Here is a 27,575-nt window from a genome sequence, read left to right as displayed (position 1 = left end):
AGTGGCCAATATGATGTACAATGACACAAAATGGTCCACAAGCAATTATTAAGGACAACTATCTCTACACAACCAGAATAAAGACTGAACAATGTGACTGATGAAGAGTGGCGTGTGCAATAAAGCCAAGACAGGTGGAGAAAACGGGCTGCTTAGCTGATCGAAGGAGCATGGCCAATGAGTCACATTAATCAAAGTCTGAAGGAAACGTCTGCTCCAGATAAGTGTGGGGCTGTTTTCATCAGAGCGGCCAGATATCTCAACTCTCTTTTACTGGGTTAAAGGCGTCACGTGCTGGAACTGAGCAGAACATTTAAAAAAATGTAGGCAACAATAAAAGCATCACAACCTGACTGTGAGAGTCGCACAGGAATAGTGTGAACATGATCTAAACCGAATCCATGATGGTAAAGAACACAGTAGAATCACCATTAAGGATTGACAGATCGATTGATGTGAAGCGTTTTCTAAACAAAATTTTTTAAACAAAATATTAATTCGATTTTTACATATTCTGATTAAAATGTGAGCATGTGCCATAATGCTATATAATACTATATGCCATAATACACTAAAATATATTCTCAAAATATATTTATTATATTATATTTATTTTGATTTAATATTAATCAGAAATATTTATTTTCCCAAACACAAAAACATTCATAAAAGTAAAAAGATTATTTATTTTAAAGAACATAGCATACTTCATTAGACACAAGACACAAGTAAATTAACTATAATATGAAAGTAGAATTTTCACTTTAAAGGCACACTATGTAATTTTTCGCCACTAGAGGTCGTTTATTCAAAACAAAGGCATAGCTTGATGACGCCCTGATTTCGTGGAATCACAGGAGTTGTTGTCTCTATACACTGAGTACCTTTACATCCGGTGGAGAATACTACAATGGGACTCAGGCAGAAATCATATTCATGGATGACCGGTAATATATTAAAGATTTATTAACTAAATAGTGAAAGCCGTTGGAGTGGAAGGAGGCGCGACACAAAGGCCCGAGAGCAGTGGAGCTTTTATAGCACTGTTTTATCATATTAGATACATTTGAGTGTATTGAAAGTTGTTATAATGCTACTATATAAGGCTACTATATGAGACATTTGTTGCACACTGCAGTGAGCTAGATCGATATTAGTCATTAAATATGGTATTCGCGGTAAATCAAGAAAACGAGATTTAATAGCTGTATAACAATAATTAGATTTCTGTCGATGAATGTATCCAAACAGTTGCTCACCTGTCTAGTAAAGCACATAATATATTAAAGCGTCTTTGGTTTCCATAATTTCTACAAAATAAAACGGAAATCGAGGGTAATGATGTCATTGATAGTCGACGCACGGACATGGTCCGTGTCCTGGTTAAAACTGCTTATTTCTCTGGATTTAGTACACAAATCAACAAAATATATAACATTGTTCTAGTGGTTTTTGGATATTTTGATCCAAAAATCTGACATGCCTTCAAGATAAAACGAATTCACTCTAAAACAATTTGTTAGCCAATGTTTAACTTAAGTTACTTGAAGACAAATTCGATAGACCCTTATTAATTGATTCGATAGACCTTTATTAATCACATTGTATTAATGTGACGTCTTTTTAAAATATGCATCATATTTTCGGTTATGTACTACAAAAAACAAACCAGAAAAAAGAATAACACACAATCATTTCTGCAATCAGTAAAGCACTCTAGTGTCAAGCAAAAGTACTATTTAAACAAATAGTTTTTATTTTTTTTTCTTAGGAAAATGCTTTTAGACAAACTGAACATTAACATGATTTTTATTTTATGACCAATGTAAAATGCACTTTAAATAAATGGCATGATCGTTTCCTTTTTTTTTCCGCATCTGGGTTACTGTCAGGGTGTGTGGTGCTCTGAGTGGTTTCTATTTGACGGGGTTGCTGCCTAATGAAATCAAAAGTGCCCAGTCTCTATGATATTCTTATCATCCACTAGTCAAAAATCCCAAATCTGATTGCTTAGTAAACGAAGTAGCACATCTCTCCTCAATAAGTCGCATGGTTTGATGTATCCTTCATTAGGCGTATGGGTTTGTTCAAACTGTAAAGATCAGCAACAGTAGTAATGGTGCATAAGTCAACAATCACGGATTTCCATAAAAGCTACATCAAAATAAAGCAAATGCACTTCATGTGAAGCATCTGTTGAGCTTTTTTAGAATAAGACAGCAGTCTTGTCATAGATAACATGAATACATAATTCTTTCTTTCTTTCTGTGCTTTGAAACTTCAAACACTGTACATGTTTGTAGCACAGGCACAGATGGAGTGGGGAAACACAGTATATAGCCTAGATCAGTATAGCAACAAGAAATGATGTCACATCTTAAAAGCCCAATTTTAGGTTTTTAAATCAACCTTGCCATCTCTCTTCCGATCACCACAGCAACAAAGTTATTCTTGGTGGTTTGCTGCGTGTACTTTTTATAGATTCAAACCACTCACTTATCGGTTAGAGAACTCAGAGGCTGTTATAATGTTAAGTGTGAAACTTAAGAAAGGTAATTCTTATATGCAGTACATTTCCATGTCCCTATCGTATATGTCTTAATATATTGGATTTAATGGTAACACTAAAATAACTGCACACTATTAATCATTATTAGTAAACAGTTAATTCATCATTTATAAAGCATTAATAGACATTCATAAGCAGTTTATAAATACAGTTATAAATGCTTTATTCTTGATTTATAAGCATATCTATAATGTGTTTAATAATTGTATTTTCATACTTTATTAATGATCAATTTATCATTTCTAAATGAAGTATTGCATTATTTACAAACCAGTTATTTAGGAGTTGTCAGTGGTTCATAAGATCACTTAGAAAGTGCAAGTAAATGATTAATAAACTATTTAAATGCACATTCATGCATCTTAAATATGTCTAAGCTCTGTATCACTGTGTTGTGTTTGTTTCCTTTTCTGTTTAGAAAAGCCTTTAAATCTCCTTTGTAAATGCTTTACGAGGCATAAACAGTTCTCACTTTAGATGAGCTCACAAAAATAGATAACTGACCACTACTAAATTCTTTATAACTACCCAAATTAACCATGAATTAAAGTAGAAATACATGTTAATAAAGCAATTATTAACACACTAAGTAACTATTACTATATGTCTGAATAATAAGATGTATGAATGTAGATTTAAATAGTTTATTAATCATTTACTTACTCTTTCTAAGTGATATTATGAATCAATGACAACTCCTAAATAACTGTTTTTTAAATAATGCAATACTTCATTTAGAAATGATAAATAGATCATTAATAAACACATTATAGATATGCTTATAAATCAAGAATAAAGCATTTATAGCTGTATTTATAAACTGCATATTAAAGGGATAGTTCACTTTGAAAATAAATTTTGATATGTTTTAGCTTACCTCAAGGGCATCCAAGATGTAGGTGTCTTTGTTTCCGCAGTAGTTTCAATTTGGATATTTTTAGGTCAAACCGTTCTTGTCTGTCAGTCATTTCATGCAGGTCTACGGTCACTGTCTCAAAGAGCATGCACAAAGTCCAAATTAAAACAATTCCCCATCGTAAGTACACATTGATGGCCTAAGACACGAAACGAGCGGTTTGTGTGAGAAAACGAACAGTATTTATATCGTTGTTATCTCTTGAAAACAGCACACGTCCAAATGATCTGACGGCGCGGGCGGGTATAGATATATACATAGATGTCGCCTTGGCTACGGTTTCGTTCCAATGAACTGCAGTAGCGAAGGCGAAATCTAGTGTATACATCTATACCTGCCCGCGGGCGGGTATAGATGTATACACTAGATGTCGCTAGGCTACGGTTTCGTTCCAATGAACTGCAGTAGCCAAGGCGACATCTATGTATATATCTATACCCGCCCGCGCCGTCAGATCATTTGGACGTGTGCTGTTTTCAAGAGATAACAACGATATAAATACTGTTCGTTTTCTCACACAAACCGCTCGTTTCGTGTCTTAGGCCATCAATGTGTACTTATGATGGGGAATTGTTTAATTTGGACGATGGGGAATTGTTTTAATTTGGACTCTGTGCTTGTGTTTTGAGACAGTGACCATCGACCTGCATTATATGACTGACAGACAAGAACGGTTTGACCTAAAAATATCAAAATTGAAACTACTGCGGAAACAAAGACACCTACATCTTGGATGCCCTTGAGGTAAGCTAAAACATATCAAAAATTAATTTCAAAGTGAACTATCCCTTTAATGTCTATTAATGCTTTATAAAGGATGAATTAACTGTTTACTAATGCTTAACTAATGATTAATAGTGTGCAGTTATAAAGTGTTACAGTTCACATATACTAAAAATGTCTAAACATGGATATCACATGAGTTATTTTTCTTTTTCACAATATCAAAATAATATCAACATAGGGGTAAATTTATCTAAAATGTATTTTTTATTTAATACAAATACTCCAAATACAACAAGCACTTAAGAGGGAAAGGTACTGGATAACAGGAAAGATCCAGAAGAACTATAACAGCAATAAGTCCCGTTCACACCAAGAACGATAACTATAAACGATAACTATAAAGATAACGATAAAGATACAGTTCTAAAAATCATTTTAAATATAAAATAATAGCAGAGTCCAAACCACAACTGTAACGATAACGGCACAGAGAAATTAAATCGTTGGAATCACTTTCAGAATGATTTTTTTCCAGCTGATGAACGATAAAAACATTGACAGCCAATCAGAATCCATCCTGCTTTAAAGAACTCGAGCATTTAAAGCGGCAGACGACAAAACTGCAGCGCGCTTATAATAAACAGAACATTATCGTGCATTAGTGCTGACGCTAATATAGTTATCGCTATAGTTATCTATTGTTCTTGGTGTGAACCTGCCTTTATTCTGTACTAACAAAGCTACAATAAATGAATGACCTTGGTTTCAGTGGCTGAGAATATCCTCAGCACACAGAGGATCTATTACAAACTCTACACAACCGCCAGACACAAACTGTGCTGCTAATCAATATAAAACACATTATTTCCCCTTAATCCTTACCAACACCTAGACAGTAGTGTATTACACACTGTTTTTCCACTGATCACCTCTGATGCTATAATGTGTGACTAGAAAGTACAGGCTTCCGCAAAAGTTGCAGTCAATAGATCAATAATAAGATTTGCTCCCCATGTGCGGAGGGAACAGATCCTTGAGGGAAGCTTTTATTGAGCCTGTGAGATTAGAAAGTGATGTGATCAGGAAAACCAAACACTCCATTAAGGATAATTACACTACAGTGAGTGTTAAGAGGGACCAATTACACCATCCGTCAGAGAATAGATGCCAGACATGCCTTTAATTACCAAGGCATTTGGACTAAAATTACGTCTCCATTACAATTCAGCCTGGGTGTACCTCTGTTATTGCAGGTTGATGTCTTGGCAATTACTAAATGATCAATCAGTAAGCAATTGCAACTCAGCTGATGACCACAAGTGTACAATGAGTGGACACAACTATATTGGTATTATATCTGTTTTTTCTCTCATTACTCACTTTCATGTCGCCCTAAACCCATATGACTCCCCTAGAACACAAAAGGAGAAATTTAGAAGAATCTCTCCTTTTCTTTTGCATAGAATGTGAATGAGAATGCTGTCAATCCAAAAAAAAAAAAAAAAAAACACAATACAATTATCATAAAAGAAGTCCATTCAACTTGTGTGCTCTGAAATCTCCTTTGCATTTTCGCATATTCAAACTTCGCATGTTGCATTTGGTTTAGAGGAACATGAGAACATTGTTAGTTTTGGAGAATGACAGCATTTGTCCCCCTTCACTTTCTTTTGCACAGAAAAGAGCAACATGATCATTTTCATCATGATCATCTCCTTGTGTGTTCCACAGAGAAAAGAAAGTATTTTGGGCTTTTTGTTAATTATTCCTATTAGAAACACATTTACATCTAAACAAGCACACCATTTTTTCTTGTTGCCTGTTGATTTAGTTTCATAAGAACTGACCTCTTTGGAGAGGCGTGTGAAAAGATCTCCCCCTCTGAGAAAGTCCAATATAAGATACAACTTTCCTTCTGTCTGAAATGCTGTGGGGGAAAAACAACAAAGGTGACGTTTAAGCAGTATTTTTCTTTATCAAAAGTTTAAATAAAAAATGCTGTTGGAAAAGATATTTTGAAACTGTAGTTTACCAAGTTGCATGCCACTCAAAATTTAAATGCTACAGACAAACTACTGGCAATCTGTTTTTAAGTAAATAATTATACAAATTATTTTTTACAATCAGACAGCATCAAACTTGAACACTAAAGATTACATGATGGCTCATTACTGTAAAGACCACAGCATTATGAAAACATCTGATCTACTGCCATACAACTGAAGAATGTAGTTAAGTTAAAGGCATTGCATGTAGTAAGTCACTCTACAAAATTGCCTGTTTGTCATTGAATTAGAGCATAGGGGGTTTAGAAATTGATGTTCTTGTGTAAATGTTTGTGTTCTGTTGTTTACAATCTCCTCCTGAGAGAACAACTCACCATAGTGGAGTTTGACAATGAAGGGATGATTCACTTCTGCGAGAATGTCTCGTTCCATTTTCGATCTCACTCTGTCCCGCACTTAAAATGCATAGAGATAAAACAGAGAGACAAAAAGACATGTGAATGTTTCAACTCATTAATTCTCATTCATTCCCTTGGCAAAAACACACAAGTGCACAATGTATCGCAAAATGCAGAACATGAGACTCTGTATATTGATTTATGTTCATATTGATATTTCTTTTCTAAAGTGCATAAAAATAATCTGAAGAATCTGTGACCCTTGTATAATTTACTTAGGACATTACCAGATCTGGCTTAACCAACTATTGGCGATTGGGTTAACAGGTTTATTTGACCATAAATAACTGGAATATGATAACATTTTTAAATTAACTTTTATAGTTGATATAACATTTTAATGTGCAAGTCAAAGTGGAAAAACTAATAATAATTGGTCTCCTTGTTGCAAGTTGTGGGCTTGACATTTCACAGCTGCAATCATGTATCTAATTACTTAGTTTGGATATACAGATGTTTATACAAATGTTGTATTATAGTGGTTATTAAACATGAAAAATTCTAAATTAAGAAGAAATCGGATATAGGTGTTTAGACATAAGTGAGATTACTAGATAGACCGTATGGACAAAAGTATTGGGACATCTGACCATTACACCAAAAGGGACTGTAATGACATTTCATTCTAAATACATTGACATTAAAGGGTTAGTTCACCCAAAAATGAAAATTCTGTCAGTAATTACTCACCCTCATGTTGTTCCAACCCCGTAAGACCTTCGTTCATCTTCGGAACACAAATTAAGATATTTTTGATTAAATCTGAGAGTTGTCTCACTCCTCCATAGGCTTCTAAGGGACTGAAACTTGCTGGCCCAGAAAATGTATTAAAGACATCGTTAATATAGTCCAAGTGACTACAGTGGCTCAATCTTAAGTTTATAAAGCGACGAGGATACTTTTTGTGTACTATTCATTTCCTTCTCTCTGGGCCTCGAGTTTTTTCACGTAGTATTTCTCGAGTTTTTTCGCGCAGCGCTTCTGTGTTGTACGTCACCACGTGTGTGATGCGTGTGACGTACAACACAGAAGAGCTGCGCTGTTTTACTACGTGAAAAAACTCGAGGCACAGAGAGAAGGAAATGAATAGTACACAAAAAGTATTCTCGTCGCTTTATAAACTTAAGATTGAGCCACTGTAGTCACTTGGACTATATTAACGATGTCTTTAATACATTTTCTGGGCCAGCAAGTTATAATGCCTTAGAAGCCTATGGAGGAGTGATCCAGCTCTCAGATTTAATCAAAAATATCTTAATTTGTGTTCCGAAGATGAACGAAGGTCTTACGGGGTTGGAACAACATGAGGGTGAGTAATTACTGACAGAGTTTTCATTTTTGGGTGAACTAACCCTTTAATATGTCCCCCCTTTGCAGCTATAACAGTTTCCACTCTTCTGGGAAGGCTTTCCTCAAGATTCTGGGTGTTTCTATGCACATTTTTGCCCATTCATCCAGTAGAGCATTTGTGAGGTCAGGAACTGATGTTGGACGAGAAGGCCGGGCTCGCAATCAGTTCATCTCAACAGTGTTTGATGGGGATGATTTCAGGACTCTGTGCGGGCCAGTCCAGTTCTACCACACTAAACTCATCCAACCATGTCTTTATGGACCTTGCTTTGTGTACTGGGGCACAGCCGTGCTGGAATAGCAAAGTGCCTTCCCCAAACTGTTGGAAGCATAGCATTGTGTAAAATGTCTTGGTATGCTGAAGCATTAAAGATTTCCTTCACTGTAAGTAAGGGGCCTAGACCAACCCCTGAAAAACAGCCCCATTACCATTACCATTGTCATACCCAGACTCACCCATCAGACTGCCTAACAGAGAAGCGTGATCCATTAGGCTAACTCCACATAACACATTTCCACTACTCCAGACTCCAGACTCCAGTGACAGCGTGTGTTTTACACTTCTCCATCTGACACTTGGCATTGTACTTGGTGATGTGAGGCCTAAATGCAGCTGCTCGGCCATGGAAACCCATTCCATGAAGCTTCACAGACAACATTGCTAGAACTGCCCAGTCTTACAGATTTGCCTAATACAACATTAGGAAGATCAGACCCTTTCTATCGGTGCATGCTACACAACTCCTTGTCCAAGCTCTTGTTCTATCCAGACTGGACTATTGTAATGCCCTCTTGGCAGGCCTTCCAGCATCCACTGTCAAACATCTGCAACTGATCCAGAATGCAGCAGCGAGAGTGGTCTTTAACAAGCCGAAGAGAGCGCATGTCACACCTCTCCATCAATTTACACTGGTTCCCAGTAGCCGCTCGCATCAAATTCAAGGCACTGATGTTCGCCTACAGAACAACCACTGGCTCTGCAGCCCTATACCTAAACTCATTAATTCAATGTGCCCTCCATTGTTCTCCTCATTTGTAAGTCCCTTCGAATAAAAGCGTCTGCTAAATGATTAAATGAAAATGTAATGTAAATGCTCTGTGCCAGATACAATTCAAAAGGGACTTAAAAAGGGACTTTGGTTGGCAGTGTAAGAAAGATTTTTTCTTATTTAAAAAAGTCAGAGTTATACAGTAATCTGAACAGTGTAGTGTGTAGTTTTTGTTCCACTAGCATCACCAAAGCAAAATAATTACAAAATGAATGACAGGTTTCAAACACATCTGTTACTGTTGTGCCATACATGCAGTCCGACTCCAGACTGCCATTTGTTGAGCCATTGCCACCGTGTCAGGCTGGACACTCAAACAAACAGCTTTGTTAGCTTTATAAAGTCAATGTTTACATGAATGAAATACTCTACGGTGACCGGGAGGGGACATGTTCGGTTCACTTAATAAACTTGTGGGAACGTGATAATATGTTGTTGCCACGAGATATTAATTTGTGTGAACGTCATATTAAGTCGTGGGAACATGATAATAAATCGTGGCCTCGAGATCATATGTTGAGGGAACGATATATTTTTCTCGTGGCCACGACTTCATATTTTGAGAGAACGACATCTATTTCTCGTGGCCACGAGTTATGTTGAGGGTACCACACCGGTCACTACTGTAACCATATACAGTACAGCAGTCGGAGATGGAGATGACTGATGAAATAACATTTTACTTTGAATTAGGAATGTCATATAAAGATATAGTGCGGTCTCTGGCATGGGTACGTAAGTGAAAGACACCTGAAGCCAGGGCTGTAGTACTTGAGTTCGGACTCGAGACCGGTTTTCTATGGTCTCGGACTTGTCTTGGACTCGCTGGTATTCGGACTCGGACTTGTCTCGGTCTCGCTCGGTCTCGGCCACTGGTCTTGCCAAATATGGCTTTTGGTCTCGACCGAGTCCAGGTTTTTTTATTATGTTCCCAGTAATAACGTATTATTGTAGTATGCTTCCCGCAGACTTCCTCAGAAACCTCCGTAGATGATGACCTGCGCGTGTTATTTATTTTCTACTATTTACTGCAATACCGGCACATAGCTGAAATAACAGATCCGTCTATTCACTGCCGATCATAATATCAAATTGCTATATGGACTAGTGACTGGGAATATTAAAGACTGCTATCAAAGTCTGATTGTTCAGCGAGTCTCTGCAAATGAGTGCAGGTTCATGTACTACACATACTCAAGTACACGTTCATCTTCAGCATTTCATCGTCAGATACGCTCAGAAACCCGTCAAAATAAAAGTTCGGTTTAACGTGAAGAAATTATCACAGATATATTTTACTGGAGTGAAGCTATTGTCATTTAGTTGCTCAAATGCTCAGTACTAGTACCTAGCAGTGGTAATAGTAGTAGGTTGGTGTTTGTATATCAGTTCTAACACTGCTATTATGAGGTATCACCATATGTCATCATTCTGTTTTCTTTAGATTAGAAGATTATATGATATCAAGGGGAATATCTATACTTAAAAATCCTGGGTGTTGTGACACTGTTTTTGCTTTTAGATCAACAAATAATAACCCAAAATGATTGTCTTGATAATGTCATGCATAAGACTTTTTTTTCCTGTCCTGTCCTGGACTCGGTCTTGACTCGGACTCGAATCTTTTTGGACTCGGTCTTGTCTTGGACTCGAACCTCTTTGGACTTGGTCTTGACTTGGACTCGACTAGTCCTGGTCTTGGACTCGACAAAGGTGGTCTTGACTACAGCCCTACCTGAAGCGCATTCTTAAGTTGAATGGGCTTTTTCATCTGAAATTTGCTGGCTTGAATGAAATACTCGGGTCACGAATAAAGTCCCGTTTTAAGCAATAAACAAAAACAAATTATGAGAAACTTAAATTAACAAATAACAAAGTCAATTATGACCGGGGAAAAAGGAGGAGCCCGTATCGCGTGTGAAGATTAGGTTCCCACATGTTATAAAACTGGTAGCCACGAGAAATGGATGTCTTTCGCTCAACATACGATCTCGTGCCCACGAGATATTATGACGTTCCCACGACTTAATATCACGTTCCCACGAGTTTATATGTTGTGGCCACGACAAAACTAAGTGAACCGAACATATCCCCTCCCGGTCACCGTAATACTCACATAGTAGTTGTCTCAGCACATTTTAACATCTAAAAATACATACTTCACCTTTAAGCCTGCAGGACTTAACTACAAATCTTTGACAAGTCTCAAAACAAAAGCAGCATGATGGATGTTGTATTCACACAGGACGCTTTACTCTGAATGGTTTGTCTTATTTAACAGCTGCAGTATTGCTGCGGTCTGACAGTGAGGTGCCACAGTCACTAATACTGTTATTTTCATTCACAAGTACATGAAGAACTTGCACAACATCCTCCGCTGAGAGCAAAGACTTTAGTATGTAACCATGGTTACATTGAGTGAATAAGTTATGTGGGTTGTGAACAGGTTGTGAAATAGATTACCACTCCAAACTGAGCATTGTGAATCACTACGATAACTGCTTAAATTTATGTTTGTTGTGTAAAAACAAAGGGACGAATCACAAAAATGAATACAGTAAATGATGAGGAAAGTCAGTTAGCTGCTTAAGACTTCAGGTTTATCTGCTTAGGTCATTTCTGAGATTAATTCATTTTCTTTCTTCCAGGGAAGCTGCTATGGATCTTAAGTATACCCAACTGAAAAAACATTCATTCACCTGGCTGTCTGAGTGGGACCTTTTTCCCATGTTAAACAATTTGATGATTCAGACACCCTTTAAAAAATCAACAAGAGAGCACTTCTGGCCTCCTAGCAGCTTAGCTATGACTCACAGGTTAGATGTCATGCTGAGCTGAAATAATAACTGCAGGTTTTACATCAGCACATGCCAGGGAGAGATCGACAAATGTAAGGCACACAAATTATAGGGTAGAAATCATTATTCAGATCACATAATATAAGGGCTGAAGTATCTTTTACCTTTTAGTGTTGCCTTTTTTAAGACCTTCATGGCATAGAGTTGTCCTGTATCTGAACCTTTGATTTTTCTCACCAAGAACACCTGTAAATGAAAAGTAAGGTCAACACCCCATAATATTCACATCTAAGTCTGTGTCCAGGGGCTGTGAAGATCCAAAAAGAGGGAAATATAAAAATATATAACATGACAGTACATCTGAGGTTGTCTTCAGCCATGTGACAGCTTTGTGTGAAGACTGACAGACATATTCCTGCTCTGTTCTAAGCTGCTTACAGTGTGAAGCCAGAATTTAAATGTTAACAGTCTTCTTCACACAAAGGCAGAGCTCGAAGTGGGCCGGGATGCACTGGTACGCCGTACAGGCACTTCTGTATTTTCAGCTGTAGCATACCCTCACTTTTCTTGTGTACGATACCAGCACCAGTTCACCCCTCATCACACTACTGTTTTCCTCAAGTGGAAACAGAATGTAGAGACTCTTTAGAAATTGTTATTTTCATTTGAAAATGTAATTTTTAAATTAAAACGTATTAATGTTTATGTGGCATTAGATTAACATCATGCAGAGAAATGATAAAAGACACAATCACACTGTAGAATTTAAAGTAGCCTTACCTGGTTGCCTTAAAATTTTGAGTTCATTTAAACAAAAAATTTGAGTTGATACAAACTGTTTATTCAACAGAAATTCAAAATATGATGTTATCTGAACATAACATAAGATTTTGTTATCTTTGTGAAGCAAAGATTTATGTGTGTGGGGTGGGGGGTGGGGAGAGAGTTGAAAAACTTCAAACTTTGTGTTGAAGTTTATTTTTTCCACTTCAAGCTCTGCACAAAGGTATCATATTGGTTCTGAAGACTTACACCATGTCCTAACCTGATGTGATGTGATAAGATTCCAGTGATAAGCAATTTATTTGTCCACACCAGGTGCGACACGACTATGAGACAGGACAAATGATGTTTAATCAACAAAGTTGGGGAGGAGCACGTTCAGATAATCAACCAAATTAGCATGGGAAGAGCACGTTCAGTTAATCAACTCGATTAGCACAAGGAGGTATATATACAGAAGACATATCTCTGACCCACGACAGTTTTTCAGCATCCCTCCACCACACCATCTCCTCACTCCTAACTACTAACTATTCCTATCCCAGCCTGGGGTACTCTGGGTTCGGGCCAAATTCCGATTTCGGAGCCCTCCCCTCGGACAGCACGGCAAATACGCATAACCTTCACTCTATCTGATTATGTAAGTGTGAACTCGTGAAAATCAATCATAAATCACAGGTAATCAGAAGAGTGTGTGGGTGGAGTCTCTCTGCAAGAGCACTGCACTCTCAACGAAATGGGTAAGTGCATAATCAAATTCATACATATTATTATTAAAAAACATAATGGGTGACTGATACAATCTTTGTCATTAAATATATTGTTTGTTCACATTGAGGTCACACTTCACAGTTTGAACGTTTTTGTTCTGAGGTGAATTATCAATTATCGCTTTCAGTATGGCTATAAAGATCACACAAAATGACATTCAAACTTACATTAAACATTAAATAAAGCACTAAATCAGTACCTGAGATTATCATGTCATAATTTATACGTTGTTTTTCCAGCTGCAAAGTCACAGAAATAGAAACCGTTTCTAAAACAGATTTGTTGCATATTGCCATCAAGGCTGTGGTCAGGACAAAAACTATGATTAACAAAATCAGAAAAGATACCTTTTATCACGTTTGCGGTCTCAAGTCTTGTCTGGTCAGGACATGGTGTTAGAAAATGTGTCGTATGATACTTTGTGTCATTTTTCCAATTTTGAACATGCCTGACATATTTTGTGTTCACAGAAGAAGAAGAAGAAAAAAAAAACAGGTTTGGGATTAAATGGGAGTAAATACTGACTGAATGAAGATTTTTTTTTTCATCCAAAAACTAGTGAGCTAAGGCAACATCCTAATTAAAATGGAACAGGAGTGATCAATTTGAAACATTAGCATGTTGCTAACAATGCAGTATTCTACTAAGCAAAATGCATAAATATTAGGCAAACATTTTTTTTTTCTTCTGTTGATACTTTTCAGTATTGTATGAATTATAAGTATATTCATAATCAACATTTCTCATGTTGTCCACCACCTTTGCCTTTTCCGCTTAAAAATAGATGCGATGCTGACTTAAATTTTCTCCAAAGGTATCTCTGATTATGCGGCCTATCTTATTGCAAGGCCTTTGTGTCGAGAGTGTCATTATGATGTCTTTTTAATGCTGCCTACATGAAGCTTAGGTTTTAGAACAGGCAGGAAATTTCAGTTTTGGGACACGAGATAATAATTTAAAACTATGTAATGTAAATCCTGCAACAACTGATCCTCTCTTTCTAAACCTTTTCCCATCCCAAAGTACACTCAGGTCAACTGAAGGGTTTATAAGGACACAGAAAAGGGTTTTACATCCATTACCCCAAACCTGAACACCACTTGCATTAACAAAATTAATTCCAAACAAATGGCACACATAATCTTAGTTATAAGGTAGCAGTCTGCATAACAGTAACACACAGGGGATAAATCAGACGCAGCATTTTTAAAGCTCACCTTTCCATAGGAGCCTTGACCCAACACCTTGAGCAGCTCGAACTGCGACGGGTCTGCTTTCTCAAAGCCCTCTTTCACATGATCGCTGATATCAAATTCCTTTAAGATGCTGTCGTCCTGCAAAGGCAACAGATGGCACAGCTCAGAGAGAAATAAACAAATGCTTTTGCCATGTTTAAGCATATTTGGCAATATGATGCCAGCAGGGATTATGAATAACAGTAGTAAACAGGTCAGGAAAAAAGGTGCACATGGTGTGATGGTGCATTGCCATATTCATTTAATAGGGTCTCTCTCACAAAGCAAATGACAAATATTAAAGTGTGCAATATACAAATAATAAGAATCACAGGTACTTTGAAATTACTGAGCGCAAGAAGCAGATCCATGCGGAAAGATTTCAGTAGAATTAGAAAACCTTTTAATTTACAAACATCTACACGTACCTTGGTCCTTGACTGTTTTTTTATCAAGTATTTTGGCTAATGTGATAATACTTTGAGCTACCAACAGTTGTAGAGTATGGTGGCATACACTGCCAGTGTGCAGTACTAACTGAATAAACTATATAGCAACTGCCAATTGCTCATTATAATGAGAATTCAAACTGCAGTCGGGTAGAAGTTGTTCTTCAGTTAGATTTGATGACATGATATCACTTTCCTGAAGGCCGAAAGGCAGAACAGATTATGGCCAGGACGATTATAGGATCTTGAATAATGGATTAGGATTTTCTTTTAGCTGGAGACGATGTGGATCAATAAATGACAGATCTTGTTTCCTAGGCCCTTGACAGTAAAGGAAGAAAAGATCAACCACTGCTTTCGATTCATTGGCACTTTCACATAATGTATTCAGTAGATTTTTTCCTCAAACTTGGGCCTTTTTGGGCCTGGTGAAAAGGTCTAAAGTTTAATAAAGCATAATGGTATTAGGGATATTATGTTCATCAAAAAAAATAAATAAAATAAATAAAAATCATACATGACATGACACCTTCATATCTGGTAGAAATAGACCCTTAAAGGCCCACTGAAGTGCCTTGGAACGCGCAGCTTTGTATGATGTGTTGACTTAATTTCCACTGAAACAGGAAGCTAAGGCGGGACATATTGATTGGCTCCTCCCCCTTTTCAAATAGCCAATAGCGTTTAGTTTACCTCATAGACTGCGAGTCGTACTTGACAGCACCATGGAAGCAAATCCGAGCGCTGATAATATGTTGGATTCAATAGTAAAGGTGTGAATAAATTCTAGCCATTTCATTCTTAACCAACGTACAGTTGGAAAACGAAATAATTCTTGAGTGTTTGAGCAACAGAACTCACATCTCCAACCCATAATGCTCCGTGACGGGTCAATGGTCGCTTTGGCCAGGTGGTATTTATAGCATAGGGGGCGGGACGCTGTAGATTCTAGAGAGCATTTGATTGGACAGAAGATGTGATGAGAAGCTGAAGTCCGCGGTGATGTCATAAAAATCTGTGATTCATTTTAGCATAATTGAGAGACTGTAAGTTTTGAATGCTTATATCTCCTAAATGCAAATTTTGTCATTGTTTTGAAACACACCAACTTATTCATAACCTTAAGCCTAACATATTCATACTAAAAGCAAAAAAACGTAAATTTTGATTTCAGGGGGCCTTTAAAGGTAGGGTAGGCAATTTCGGAGCGGCTAGCAATAGCTAGCTAGCTTTGAAAGCATGAGATCCCACCCTCCCTTCAGAGCGTCTCCAAAGTCACGCCTCCATCAAAACACATGAACGTGAGTTTGCAAAGCGTCACGAGACAAGAGACGGCGTTAAATTACCTCATGTCTCAAAGCACATAATATTACAATAATAATGAATGTAAATAACTTACAGAGCTCTTATTTGTACCACCTGACTGCTGCAGATTCACTTTGGCATTGATAGTGTTTATAGAAATGCATAAATACGAGTCTGAGGACAGCTCCAGGTAGAACGTCACAGGTTACCATCTCTTAATAACGGTTACGACATGGCGTGAACGCAGTAAAGCTCAGTGTTTTGGTTCAGTAGGAACTGTAAAGATGACTGCTGTTTGTTGACGTGATGACGTGTGATGTCTGCGCGAGCAGGTGTGCGGAAAAGTGGAACTACATATGTTGACAGGCAGGTAGGACAGCGTATTCGGACCGAATGCAATGATTGGATGAGCATTTTTTGGTCCTGTGACTTCCACAGAAGATAAATGTACGTGTCTTAATATTTAGACCATTCTATTGTATTGTATTGTATTGTATTGTATTGTATTGTATTCTATAGACTTTGCTATCAGGATGCGAAGAGAGTTTGAACAAGTATAACAAAAAGTGCTTATAAAACAAATTGCCTTCCCTAACTTTAAAATAACAAATGCAGGTACTCATTTTTTACAGTGTACAGCAGTGTTAAATATCAATACAAATATTCAAATTTATTTATAGTATGAAAGTAAATAGCAGGCTGTGAGTGATTTACAATACAATTAGTGATAGTTTACATGGAGCAATCTGAAGTTTGTCTGAAGTCACACACAACCACACACACACACACACACACACACACACACACACACACACACACACACAATGGTGTATGACATGTTCTTTATATTACTATTTACCTCTGCTTGTGGACAAGCTACTTGTGATGAAATTTTGATTCATGTCGCTTTCTCATTACCACCTGTGTTTTGTGATGGTTGTATAGTATATTGTTATATTAACATTATTTCAGTTAATGAATTATGTCTTTTTTTTTACTGTAAATTTAGGTAAAACAAAATGTTGCTACTATATTTTTTACAGTAAAGTTGTGAAGGGTCAGTTGTGTCCCAAATGCAGTCATCTTGCAGCATAGCCCCTCTCTCTCTCTCTCTCTCTCTCTCTCTCTCTCTCTCTCTCTTTCTCTCTCTCTCTCTGGACTGCCACACTGCAGGCACGTGCCTGTAAACTCAAATGCTGATCACAGCTGAATAATATACCCCACACTGAGAATGACACAGCTCAGAGCCCTTAAACCAGCTTATGTCACGCACGCCATGCAAACCAATAAATAAATGTGCAGCCGCATTACATAACCAAAGTCCAGCCCGAGCCACTCCTGTGACATGATGATGAGTACACTGAGGATATACAATCTTCAACCTCAGCACAGGGGCCGGGGACCAATTCTGACAGCTCCTGCTGAGCTATATGCGCATAAAAACAGAGCCAAGCAAAAGAGCCGCATGACACCTCAACACGATCGTCATCAGGATATGATGAAGAATTACAAACTCTTCTTTGGTGATAATTCACCTTCAGATCATGGGGATGGTGTGTCAGTCTCTGCTGGGGCTATAGTTGTCACATAGGACATTTTATAATATTTGAGAGTTGTGAATTCTATTCTTCAAATCAAAACTCTAATATCCTCTTATTTTGTTAACAGCTCTTGCTAACAAATATAAAACCAAACTGACAACCATTTAGAAAAGTCTCAACATTAATGATACATAGAATAATTACGGTACATTTTAACTGAAAGGTTGAATTGTGTTCCAATATGACAACTTTTTTTTTTATATATATATACCAGGCCAAGTTTACTCAGGCCAAGGTGGGGTTATTTTATATAAGTATGACAGCATTTTTATATTGGAGACCACTTGGCCTGGTCTCCACTTTATATAATAAAATTACTCTTATATTCTGAATTCAATTTAAATGCAAGGAAATAATCTACAAAAAATGTGTCACTTCTAAAAGAGAGAGAGAGAAAACCTTCAACAGACCAAACAGGCTTTTCGATTTAGTTTTCAATTTATGATTCGGCCTCAGTGGTTCCATTTTCAGACTCATCTCACAAAAGAATTGTTTTTTGATTGTGTGAAAGCTGTGCTACAGCAATCATATGCAAATAAATACTAAATTCATTTCATTTTGCTCACCTAACTGAGGTTTATACAAACTCTTAGGGTGAATTTTATGACATCACAAGCACTCCTCATGTGAAGGCATAGTGCAGCCTTTTAAGATAAATGCATTTGGCTTTATTGCATCCAAGACAAATAAAGAGTGTTAAATTTGATATGTACTTTAATAAATCTAACTTATGATGATTTTACACAATATTTAAGTTTCATCTGTATATGCTTTTTTTTTTTTCAATAAAAAAATGCATTATTCTAAAGAAAAAGTTGCATGAACATAAAATGATGTAAATCCAGTTAATGTCCAATGTTTTATTTGAGTAGTTTTTTCCCCCTTATTTTTAAGTCACTCAATGTTCTTCTTGGGTCAGGTGGTCATGACAAAAAAAATCGAAATGCTACGTACTATAATTTAGCAACATAAACATGTGCTTTGTGTGAATGAAATACAGAACTGCTACCTATATCTTTCAAAATGAGTCACTTATTAGGTTCCAGTTCATTTTCGAGAATCTGCCTTAAAAGCCAAGGAAACTTCTGGTGTTATTTTCTGCATAAATACACTTCCTTCACATGTAAATAAGGCTCATTTTTGGCTCACTTGATGAAATATGATATGAATAAATCATACTCAGCGGGGCCAGATGAAATATCTGAGAAGAAATGGTAAACATTGTAAATCAGAACCCTGTCAAGACACACTACTGGAAATTAACACCATGATTAAAGTGAGCTGGTGTGACCTGCATTTCAAATCTGCTGCATTGCTTGATTAAATGAGGGGAAATATTAATTTTGGAAACACTTAACTCATGTCACTGGTTCCTTGTTTTGTTTTGTGACTTTTAGGGGTCGTTTAGGGGCCTTTTCAACTAGAATAGAAAACTTTTTAGGTGTTTTTGTCGTTCATTTGCATGATGACAATGACCTTTTGGGGGCATGAAAACACAAACTTTTGAAAACGGGTTTCAAAGAGCAAGCTTTTGAAAATGATCTCCTTGTAAACTACAAAAACACGAATTTGTGAAAACAGTGAATTCATGCACATGCGTATTACATGTTCAGTCTATAGGTGCATAGTGTTTCTTTACAAAGTGGTATCGCCAACTACTGGCCTGGCATGAATATTAAAGCATTATTAGTCGTTTTCGTGGATCTGTGTCAATCGTTGTCGTCTGTATGCGGAAAAACGGAAGGGAAAAAACTTTTTTTACTAGTACATTGCTGTTTTGTATACATACCCTTAGTGAATAAGTTTTTTTCGTGTAATGATGGTGTCAAAAATCTGCAGAACACTGCGGCTGATGCGACTGCTGTGATGAAACTGTAATCTAAAGATGGATCTTGAAATATGGCAAACTGTATATCCGAGATGCTCAACACCAGCCTACAAGATATACCAACTTCTGTCTGTGCCTGAAAGCTCACGATCTGCCACAAACTCACTTTAATGTGTTTGAATGGAGCTCTGACTGCAGCACAAGCAATATGACATTGCTATAACAAACTCTAATTACACATAATCAATGATCATTGCTTTATGCTCACCATAAGTCATAATTCCAGTCCTTTTTATTTGTCAACGTGAAGCAATAATTAATTCTGTGCACCGCAATGATTTTTCCACAGATAAAAGGAGGTCTTTGACACACCACAAAGAAAAGGTAAAACTGTGGTAAAATCTCTGTAATGCATGGCATTGGGACCCTCCATTAGGGAATTGATTTTAAACGATAACTTAAATATGATTTGTTATGAACACATTTTTTTAAAGATCATAATTATTTTGGATTAACATGAAGCTGCAGTTTCACAACACATGAATCACACTTCTAAAAATAATAAATAAAAAAGCTGCAGATCTTTTTTTTTCTTTTTACCCTTTTAAATACTAAATTTGCGCATGCAAATCTTTGTGGCATCATTATAGCTATATACATAAACCTTTAAGTCTTTAAGACCTGCAGTGAGCTATGAGGTTGTTAATCGATGTTATATGCGTTTGCATATTACCCATGATTCTGCAGATAAATCTCTACCAATCAGAGAATTGCAATTAGAAATTCATGCCAAAAGAACACTTTAATGCCCACTCGCTCCTAAGCACCACAAATGATCGAATGATGTAAGAGTCAGTCTCCCTCCTAAAAAAATGATATATTTGTGAATTTAATATGCATATTTTGCAATAAAATATATAGTTTCAATTCAATATAGTTTTTAATTCAAAATCGTATGTCAATTGCGTAGAAAAGTAATAGCACACCTCAACAAGCTGCATTATTTGAGGTATAATTCATGCCTGTACCACATGTTGTGGGACAAGTTATACACTAAAACACCACTAATAATTGAAATAAAAGTTTTTTCAGACAGGAAATATAGTTCATTAGTCATTAGATCGGTGTGTGTCAACTGCTTTATCCAATCAGAATTTGCAGTGGGAAGAATCTGTTTTATAATATATATTTTCACGTAGTCCTGGATATATTTTACACATTTCTATTTTTACAGGGTGCTCTCAAATCAATTAGCGCTGCCATCCAAACAAACACTCAACAGTTGTTTTCAGTCAACACGTATTACTGTAAAATCATTGTGCTCATCCTCTCTTTCAGACAAATTGGAGCTTTTATTATTAAAAACACTCCTAAGTAGGCTACTATTATTTCACATTATACAAAATTCCCAGTAGTTCTTGGCATGTAAAGATTTAAGAAGATACATTTTGGTGCACTGAAGTAACTCCAGGCAAGCGCACGTGTCATAATATAATCTATAGATGAAAATCTGACACGTGACAACCTGGAGAGCATTACATAACCTGATATTAGATCCCTGCATAGATCTAAATGCCAGGACTTTATCTTAGATTTGACTTCAGCTCTTGCATAAGTAGCCATATGATGAATAGTTAATAAACTCAACATCGAATTATCAAATTATTGATGAATCTGTAGAGTGATGTAACCCTGAATATATATTATGGTGGGAGCAGAAATGCATGGCAGTACTTTAAAAAAAGGAGTAATGCAATCTCGCTTCTACAAGGAGTCATATGATATTCAATAGCTATGATGAACACAAATTAGGAAAACAAGTTTGTGTAAGGTTAATAGGCTGTTCCTTGTTTAGAGCATTGCATTGTAAAAAGTGTTCAGTTCACTTACTTAATTTTTTTTAGAAAACCCGTTGCCTTAAAATGATTAAGTAAATAAACGTAATGCTTACTTGAAAAAAAAAAGAAGGTTATGTGAACTTGACAATTCCACATAACTTCGATTAAGCATGACGTTTATTTACTTAATAATTTGAAGGCAACGGGTTTACTAAATTTGAAAGTAAAGTCACCACATGGCCCTCAGTTTGTTCAGTTCTTTGTCTTGTGCTGTCTTCTCCTGTTTTGGATTATCTTCTTTGTTTTGTGTTATCAATAAATATTATTGATTTAGCATTTTTAGATCCTGCTTCCTCATCCCATTTCCCTCATCGGCCGTGACATTATTATTACTACTGGTATTATTATTGATGTTGATATTTCTACTATTATTGTACTTCTTAAATATGCATACGCCAAATACACTTGTAGGCGGTAGTTAAAAGAGAATGTTAAATGTTTTTCAATTTGACAACAAAAATGTATAAGTACTACTAAATGACAGTGTACAATACCAACACTGTGTCCAAAGCATATGCTGTAAAAAGAAATCACAGTATCAATTTAGCAAAAGTAAAAAACTGTGAATTGCTAAGAACTTGTTACCTACCATTACATTTACCTCAGGGAGACTCGGACATGTCTTTAGTTAATTAGTTATCTAGAAAAATCTAAAATGTCTCTAAAAATTGTGACACATACATTATACATTTTTGTAAACTATAAGCAAGTTTTTATGACAACCATTTAAAAATTTTTAGAAACTTTATTTTTTAATTTAGTGCATACAACTAAAAATGTGTTTCTGGATCCAAGCGACTCAAAATGATGGAGCATTTCATTATCACAGAATTAGTACTAGTTTTATGAAAATGTTGATTTTACAATGTGCTAAACTTTAGTATGTTGAAAGATAATTAGGTAACACTTTATTTTAAGGTGACGTAGTTACACGTTACTACATGTACTTACTCTAGTAATAACAGTAAGTTATGCATAATTACAACTGACCCTAAACCTAAACCAAACCCTAATCTGTAATAACCACATGTAGTTAATTAATATTACTCAGTACTTATTTGATTAAGCACAATGTACATCATGTTAAAATAATGCGTAACCGATAATTATTATATTGTAAACATTGTTTGACTTTATGTATAATGTATATGTGCTGGTATTTCCTTATGAACTGTGATTACATTCTAAGTTGCTACAGTGTGTTCATAATGTAATACGTTTTTTCATACAATAGCCAATTACATTATGTGAAAACATTTTATTGCATTATGAGCTAAAGATTTGTTTTACGTTTTAAGAAAATGATTACATTACTAACCTTTTATTACATTGATAATGTAATACTTATTACATTATGTGCTGTTATAACATTATGCTTTGTTATTACATTATGAGTTGATACAGGGCTAGTTCTCACTCTCGTGTTGGTCTGAACCTGTTGCTGCCATCATTTTCAATCATTCAATCTTCAGAGATAAATATTTGACTATACTCTTGCCTCAAACACTTTGTCGGCCTACGCTATCTCTGTATACACATTTACTACAATTGATGGGTTGATATTTTGGATGCTATTGTAGGTCTGATGGAAACCACATGAGGCAGATCAGAGATTGAACCTCTTCCTGATTGCTTAATATCCTCTCAGGTAAGTCCAGGTTCATTAGCTGTATAAACATTATTACCTTACTGATCAGCCTGAAAGTTCGATGTAAAAAAAAAAAAAAAAAAGAAGAAGATAAAAGATACACATTTTTCTTTTTTCCCCATGTTGTTCGGCTTTACATTTGAGGTATGACCATGTACTACACTGTAAAAAAAAAAAACATCCCCAAGGCAAAATTTTCTAGTGACTGGTCACATCTAAATTTTTCAATTAGTCTGACATATTATTTCTCATTGAGCCAATGTTAACAGACTATTGCAACAAGAATTGCACTTGGGCCAATTAAAAAATTTAGATGTGACCAGTCACTAGAAAATTTTGACTTGGGGATGTATTTTTTTTTTTTACAGTGTAACAAAACATGAATGTTTTTATAATTAAAGTTGACTACGGACCTTTATTTACTCATTAAAAACCACAACACTAAAAACTTTAATATATTGCATGTATTAAAGGGATGGTTCGGAGTAAAATCAACCTAGGGTTCTTTGCACCATGACATCAAGTCAGACACCCCCCCAGAAGCTTGGTCGAACATTATTAAAGTTAAAGCTTATTTAGAGATATCAGCCGAATGGCTTAGTGCAGGCGCTAATGGAACCTAGGCTGTATCTTGTAAATTACCCCACTAATAATGCCCGGAATGGTACCAAACTTCTACAGTAGTATAGGTTCTGTACTCATAAAACGAGGCATTGGAAAGTTTGTAAGTACATCAGGAGTTTATTTAAAGAACACGTGCCTGACGGCTCATGCTACTGCTAACCCGCACGTCGAGGTCACTTCTGTGATTTTGATAAGGATGTAGTGTAACGACGCCCCGTTCCAGGAATGCACTAATATTTTGTTGGTAGTACCAGTTTGCAACAATTAGTAGTTAACACTAAGTTGTCAACACTTCGGAAAAAATGTTGGATATACTGGCTTTCTGACAGGACTTTTACGTGCTTTTGTACTACTGTAGAAGTTTGGTGCCATTCCGGGCATTATTAGTGGGGTAATTTATGAGATACATCATAGGATCCATTAGCGCCTGCACTAAGCCATTTAGCTGATATCTCTAAATAAGCTCTAACTTTAATAATGTTCGACCAAGGGAAAAAAGGCTTCTGGGGGGGTGTTTGGCTCGAGGTCATGGTGCAAAGGACCCTAGGTTGATTTTACTCCAAACCATCCCTTTAAGCATCACATTGTGCCGTTTTATTTGCAATGACATCACAGACTGACATCATTGATCTTTTCCTCTTGCAGTGTGCAATGTTGATTACTGATCTCACATTTAATTAAACCTGTCTTCTTATCAGTTTACCTCCACATGGCTGCTTTTGCCAAACCTGATGACTTCAAAGCTAAGCTTAGTGACGCTGGGCCTGTGCTTGCACTAACTAAATTACAACAGCCATTTCATTTCCCGGGCTTTGTTATATGCTGACTACACTTATCACTGTGTTGAAATAAAATCAGCTCTCTCTGACTGCAGACTGTATTTATCTGCAGTAAAGGTTACCAGAACCTTCTTAAAACACTGAGAATGAGCATCTAAACTCATAATGCTCAGAATTACTGACACTTCAAATCTACAATTAATACATTTATTAAGATGGTGAAAAATATCTTTTGTACACAGTGGGAATTTATTATAGCCTGAAGATAATAATAATATTTTTTTTCCGAATGGTGTCAGAAATACATAGATAGCTGTTTATTGGTTGTTGGATGGATGAGGAAATCCACTGTCATGACATGCATTTAACAATTTGGTCATATTCATATTATGTATAGTGTGTCTTGTAAATACATAACCGATTAATATTCTAGAAATCTGAATAAGACATATGCTTGTATTAATCTGATTATTATAATCTCATAGTTAATTCTGTATCATGTTGAATGAGAATTAACAACGCTATCTCACGACCAATTCGTACGTATTTTACGAGGTGGCTAATGAATTCGTTTGTCTAAACCCCAGTGATGGGTAGGTTTAGGGGCGGGTCAGGGGTAGATCATTCGTACGAATTCATACGAATTGGGCAACTCGTAAAATACGTCCGACTGAGCAAAAATATGCATCAAAATATACATCTAGATGAGAATGATGTGCATGTAAATGTGATCACTGAGTTTGTAAAGTACAGTACATGCAGTACTATGCCAATCTAAAAATAAGCAGCATATGGATTTCCAATATTTCAATCCTGTTCTGGCAATTAAACATTCCATGACCTGTCATTTCAAAAGGCTGTGTTTTGTTGGGTTCAGTGGTGCACAGAGCTTTAACCTTCCCCCATCAAATCAAAAGAGGGCTATCTGTCCATCAGAAATTAATTTCAGTGGGTGTAAAGTATTTGAGTAAATGAAGTTTGTTACTGTACTTAATTATCCTTTTGGCTACTTTGGAGTACTTTTACATTTTTGAATAATAATATAGGCCAACTCTTTACTCCAACACATTTATGATCAGTATTGCATGGCACCTAACCTTTTCTGCAGCAGTTTATTCCAACCCGATCTCACGGCTATTCGTACGTATTTTACGAGGTGGCTAATTCGTATGAATGACCTACCCCTGACCCCACCCCTAAACCTACCCATCACTGGGGTTTAGACAAATCTTACGAATTAGCCACCTCGTACTCACACATACGAATTCGTACGAATTGGTTGTGAGATAGCATTGTTTATTCTGCTACAAAAGAAGTGATATCGCCATCTACAGGGCATTTGAGGTACTATATCTTGTGCGTTTTTGCCCTTACTCGCCCAAACTTATCAACAAAGCTACTTTACACGAATGCTAGTGCATTAGCAGGTAGCTGCTGAATCGCAGGTTTTTAATTTATGAGATGAGGATGAAACCAGCACGTACAGTGCAAGTAGGCTTTGAAAATAAATGTGATTTCTCTCTTCACAAATGAACTGTTTCTTGTTTTTGGCTGGCATGTCTCTTAGGTGTTGGGGACTAGTGCATCTTTGAGTCTACATTTAGTATGAGTAACATACTTAAGTACTGTTAAAATCAGATACTCTAAGACTTTTACTCAAGTCGTACTGGAATTGGTGACTTGTAATTTGTAATGGAGTCATTTTCACTGTAAAGTATCTGTACTTTTACTCAAGTATGGTTTCAGGTACTCTTTACACCTCTGCAATAAAGTAACAAAAACTAAAAAGTCCTTATAGCCTATTTCAAGCTAGTGACTGCATGCAAATCTTTCTGTGAGATGCTAAAGTGTACATAATTTGTAACAACCTGCTAGCCTACACGTGTGTTCTGTTGTTGACATTACATTACATTACACGTTCATCAATTTAGCGTACAGGTATTAGAGACATCAGAAATAAAAGTTAGGTCCATTTTATCATCCATTGGAATCACAGATGCTCATAGAATGGAACTCTTTCGAGGCCTTGACTATTAATACTGAGAGACAGGTATGTCAGGTTTGATCATTGTTGCCAGCAGACATTTGAGGGTTCAGCAAAAACAACACAGGTCCACAGCTGTTTTAAAGATATGCTGATGTTTACTGCTACTGCTGATGTTAGTGTGTAATGCCTCTGATGAGAATCATATTGCAGTGCCTCTAAAATTGTTTAGACTTGAGCCGAATTATAGTCCAAGAATATCTATCATAAGTTTTAGCCAAAGGAAATTTTGTGCAGTAGGAGAAAAACCCCACAGAACTTCACCATTTAAATACAGTGATATTGTGGAAAATACTTTTGAGGAGCATACTGTAAATATCCTTGTATATGTTATTAAATTGTATAATGTAAGTAGAACAATTCATTTCAGCTATTAAAATCATCTTTGTTACAGTAAATTGTACTGTTAAGGTGGTATAAAGGCTGCACAGTGGACAATGACTCCCCAGAAATTGTGGGCAATTATAATACGATTATAGTGAGTGTAAAAGCAATGCCCACACAAACACAAATCACCAGAGTACACACAACATAAACACTCTAAATTTACATGATAACAATAATAAAAAAAAAACAAGCTTTTTAAATATACAACATAAACAAACGAAATAGCCCTTTCTCAAATTAAGTACACAAATCATATGTTTACCTATAAAAACAACTTTTTGTTTAATCTTTTATACAATAAACATACTGCTTTTATAATATAATTGTTATTGTTTGCAATATTCTTTCCTT

General features: G+C 36.2%; 1 protein-coding gene across 1 annotated transcript in view; it reads right to left on the bottom strand.

The window, feature by feature from the left end:
* Positions 1-27,575, bottom strand: part of rps6ka2 (ribosomal protein S6 kinase, polypeptide 2) — a 55,830-nt gene that overhangs the window by 27,306 nt on the left and 949 nt on the right. Inside the window, exons 2-5 of the mRNA XM_084391560.1 lie at positions 14,644-14,760; positions 12,037-12,118; positions 6,592-6,672; positions 6,059-6,138 (exon numbers count right to left, since the gene is read on the bottom strand). Coding sequence (XP_084247686.1) covers positions 6,059-6,138; positions 6,592-6,672; positions 12,037-12,118; positions 14,644-14,760 — 360 coding nt within the window. The remainder of the gene's footprint in view (positions 1-6,058; positions 6,139-6,591; positions 6,673-12,036; positions 12,119-14,643; positions 14,761-27,575) is intronic.

Source organism: Rutilus rutilus (genome assembly GCF_951802725.1).
Source record: "Rutilus rutilus genome assembly, chromosome: 20".
Taxonomy (NCBI): domain Eukaryota; kingdom Metazoa; phylum Chordata; class Actinopteri; order Cypriniformes; family Leuciscidae; genus Rutilus; species Rutilus rutilus.
This window is presented reverse-complemented; position numbering and strand designations above follow the sequence as displayed.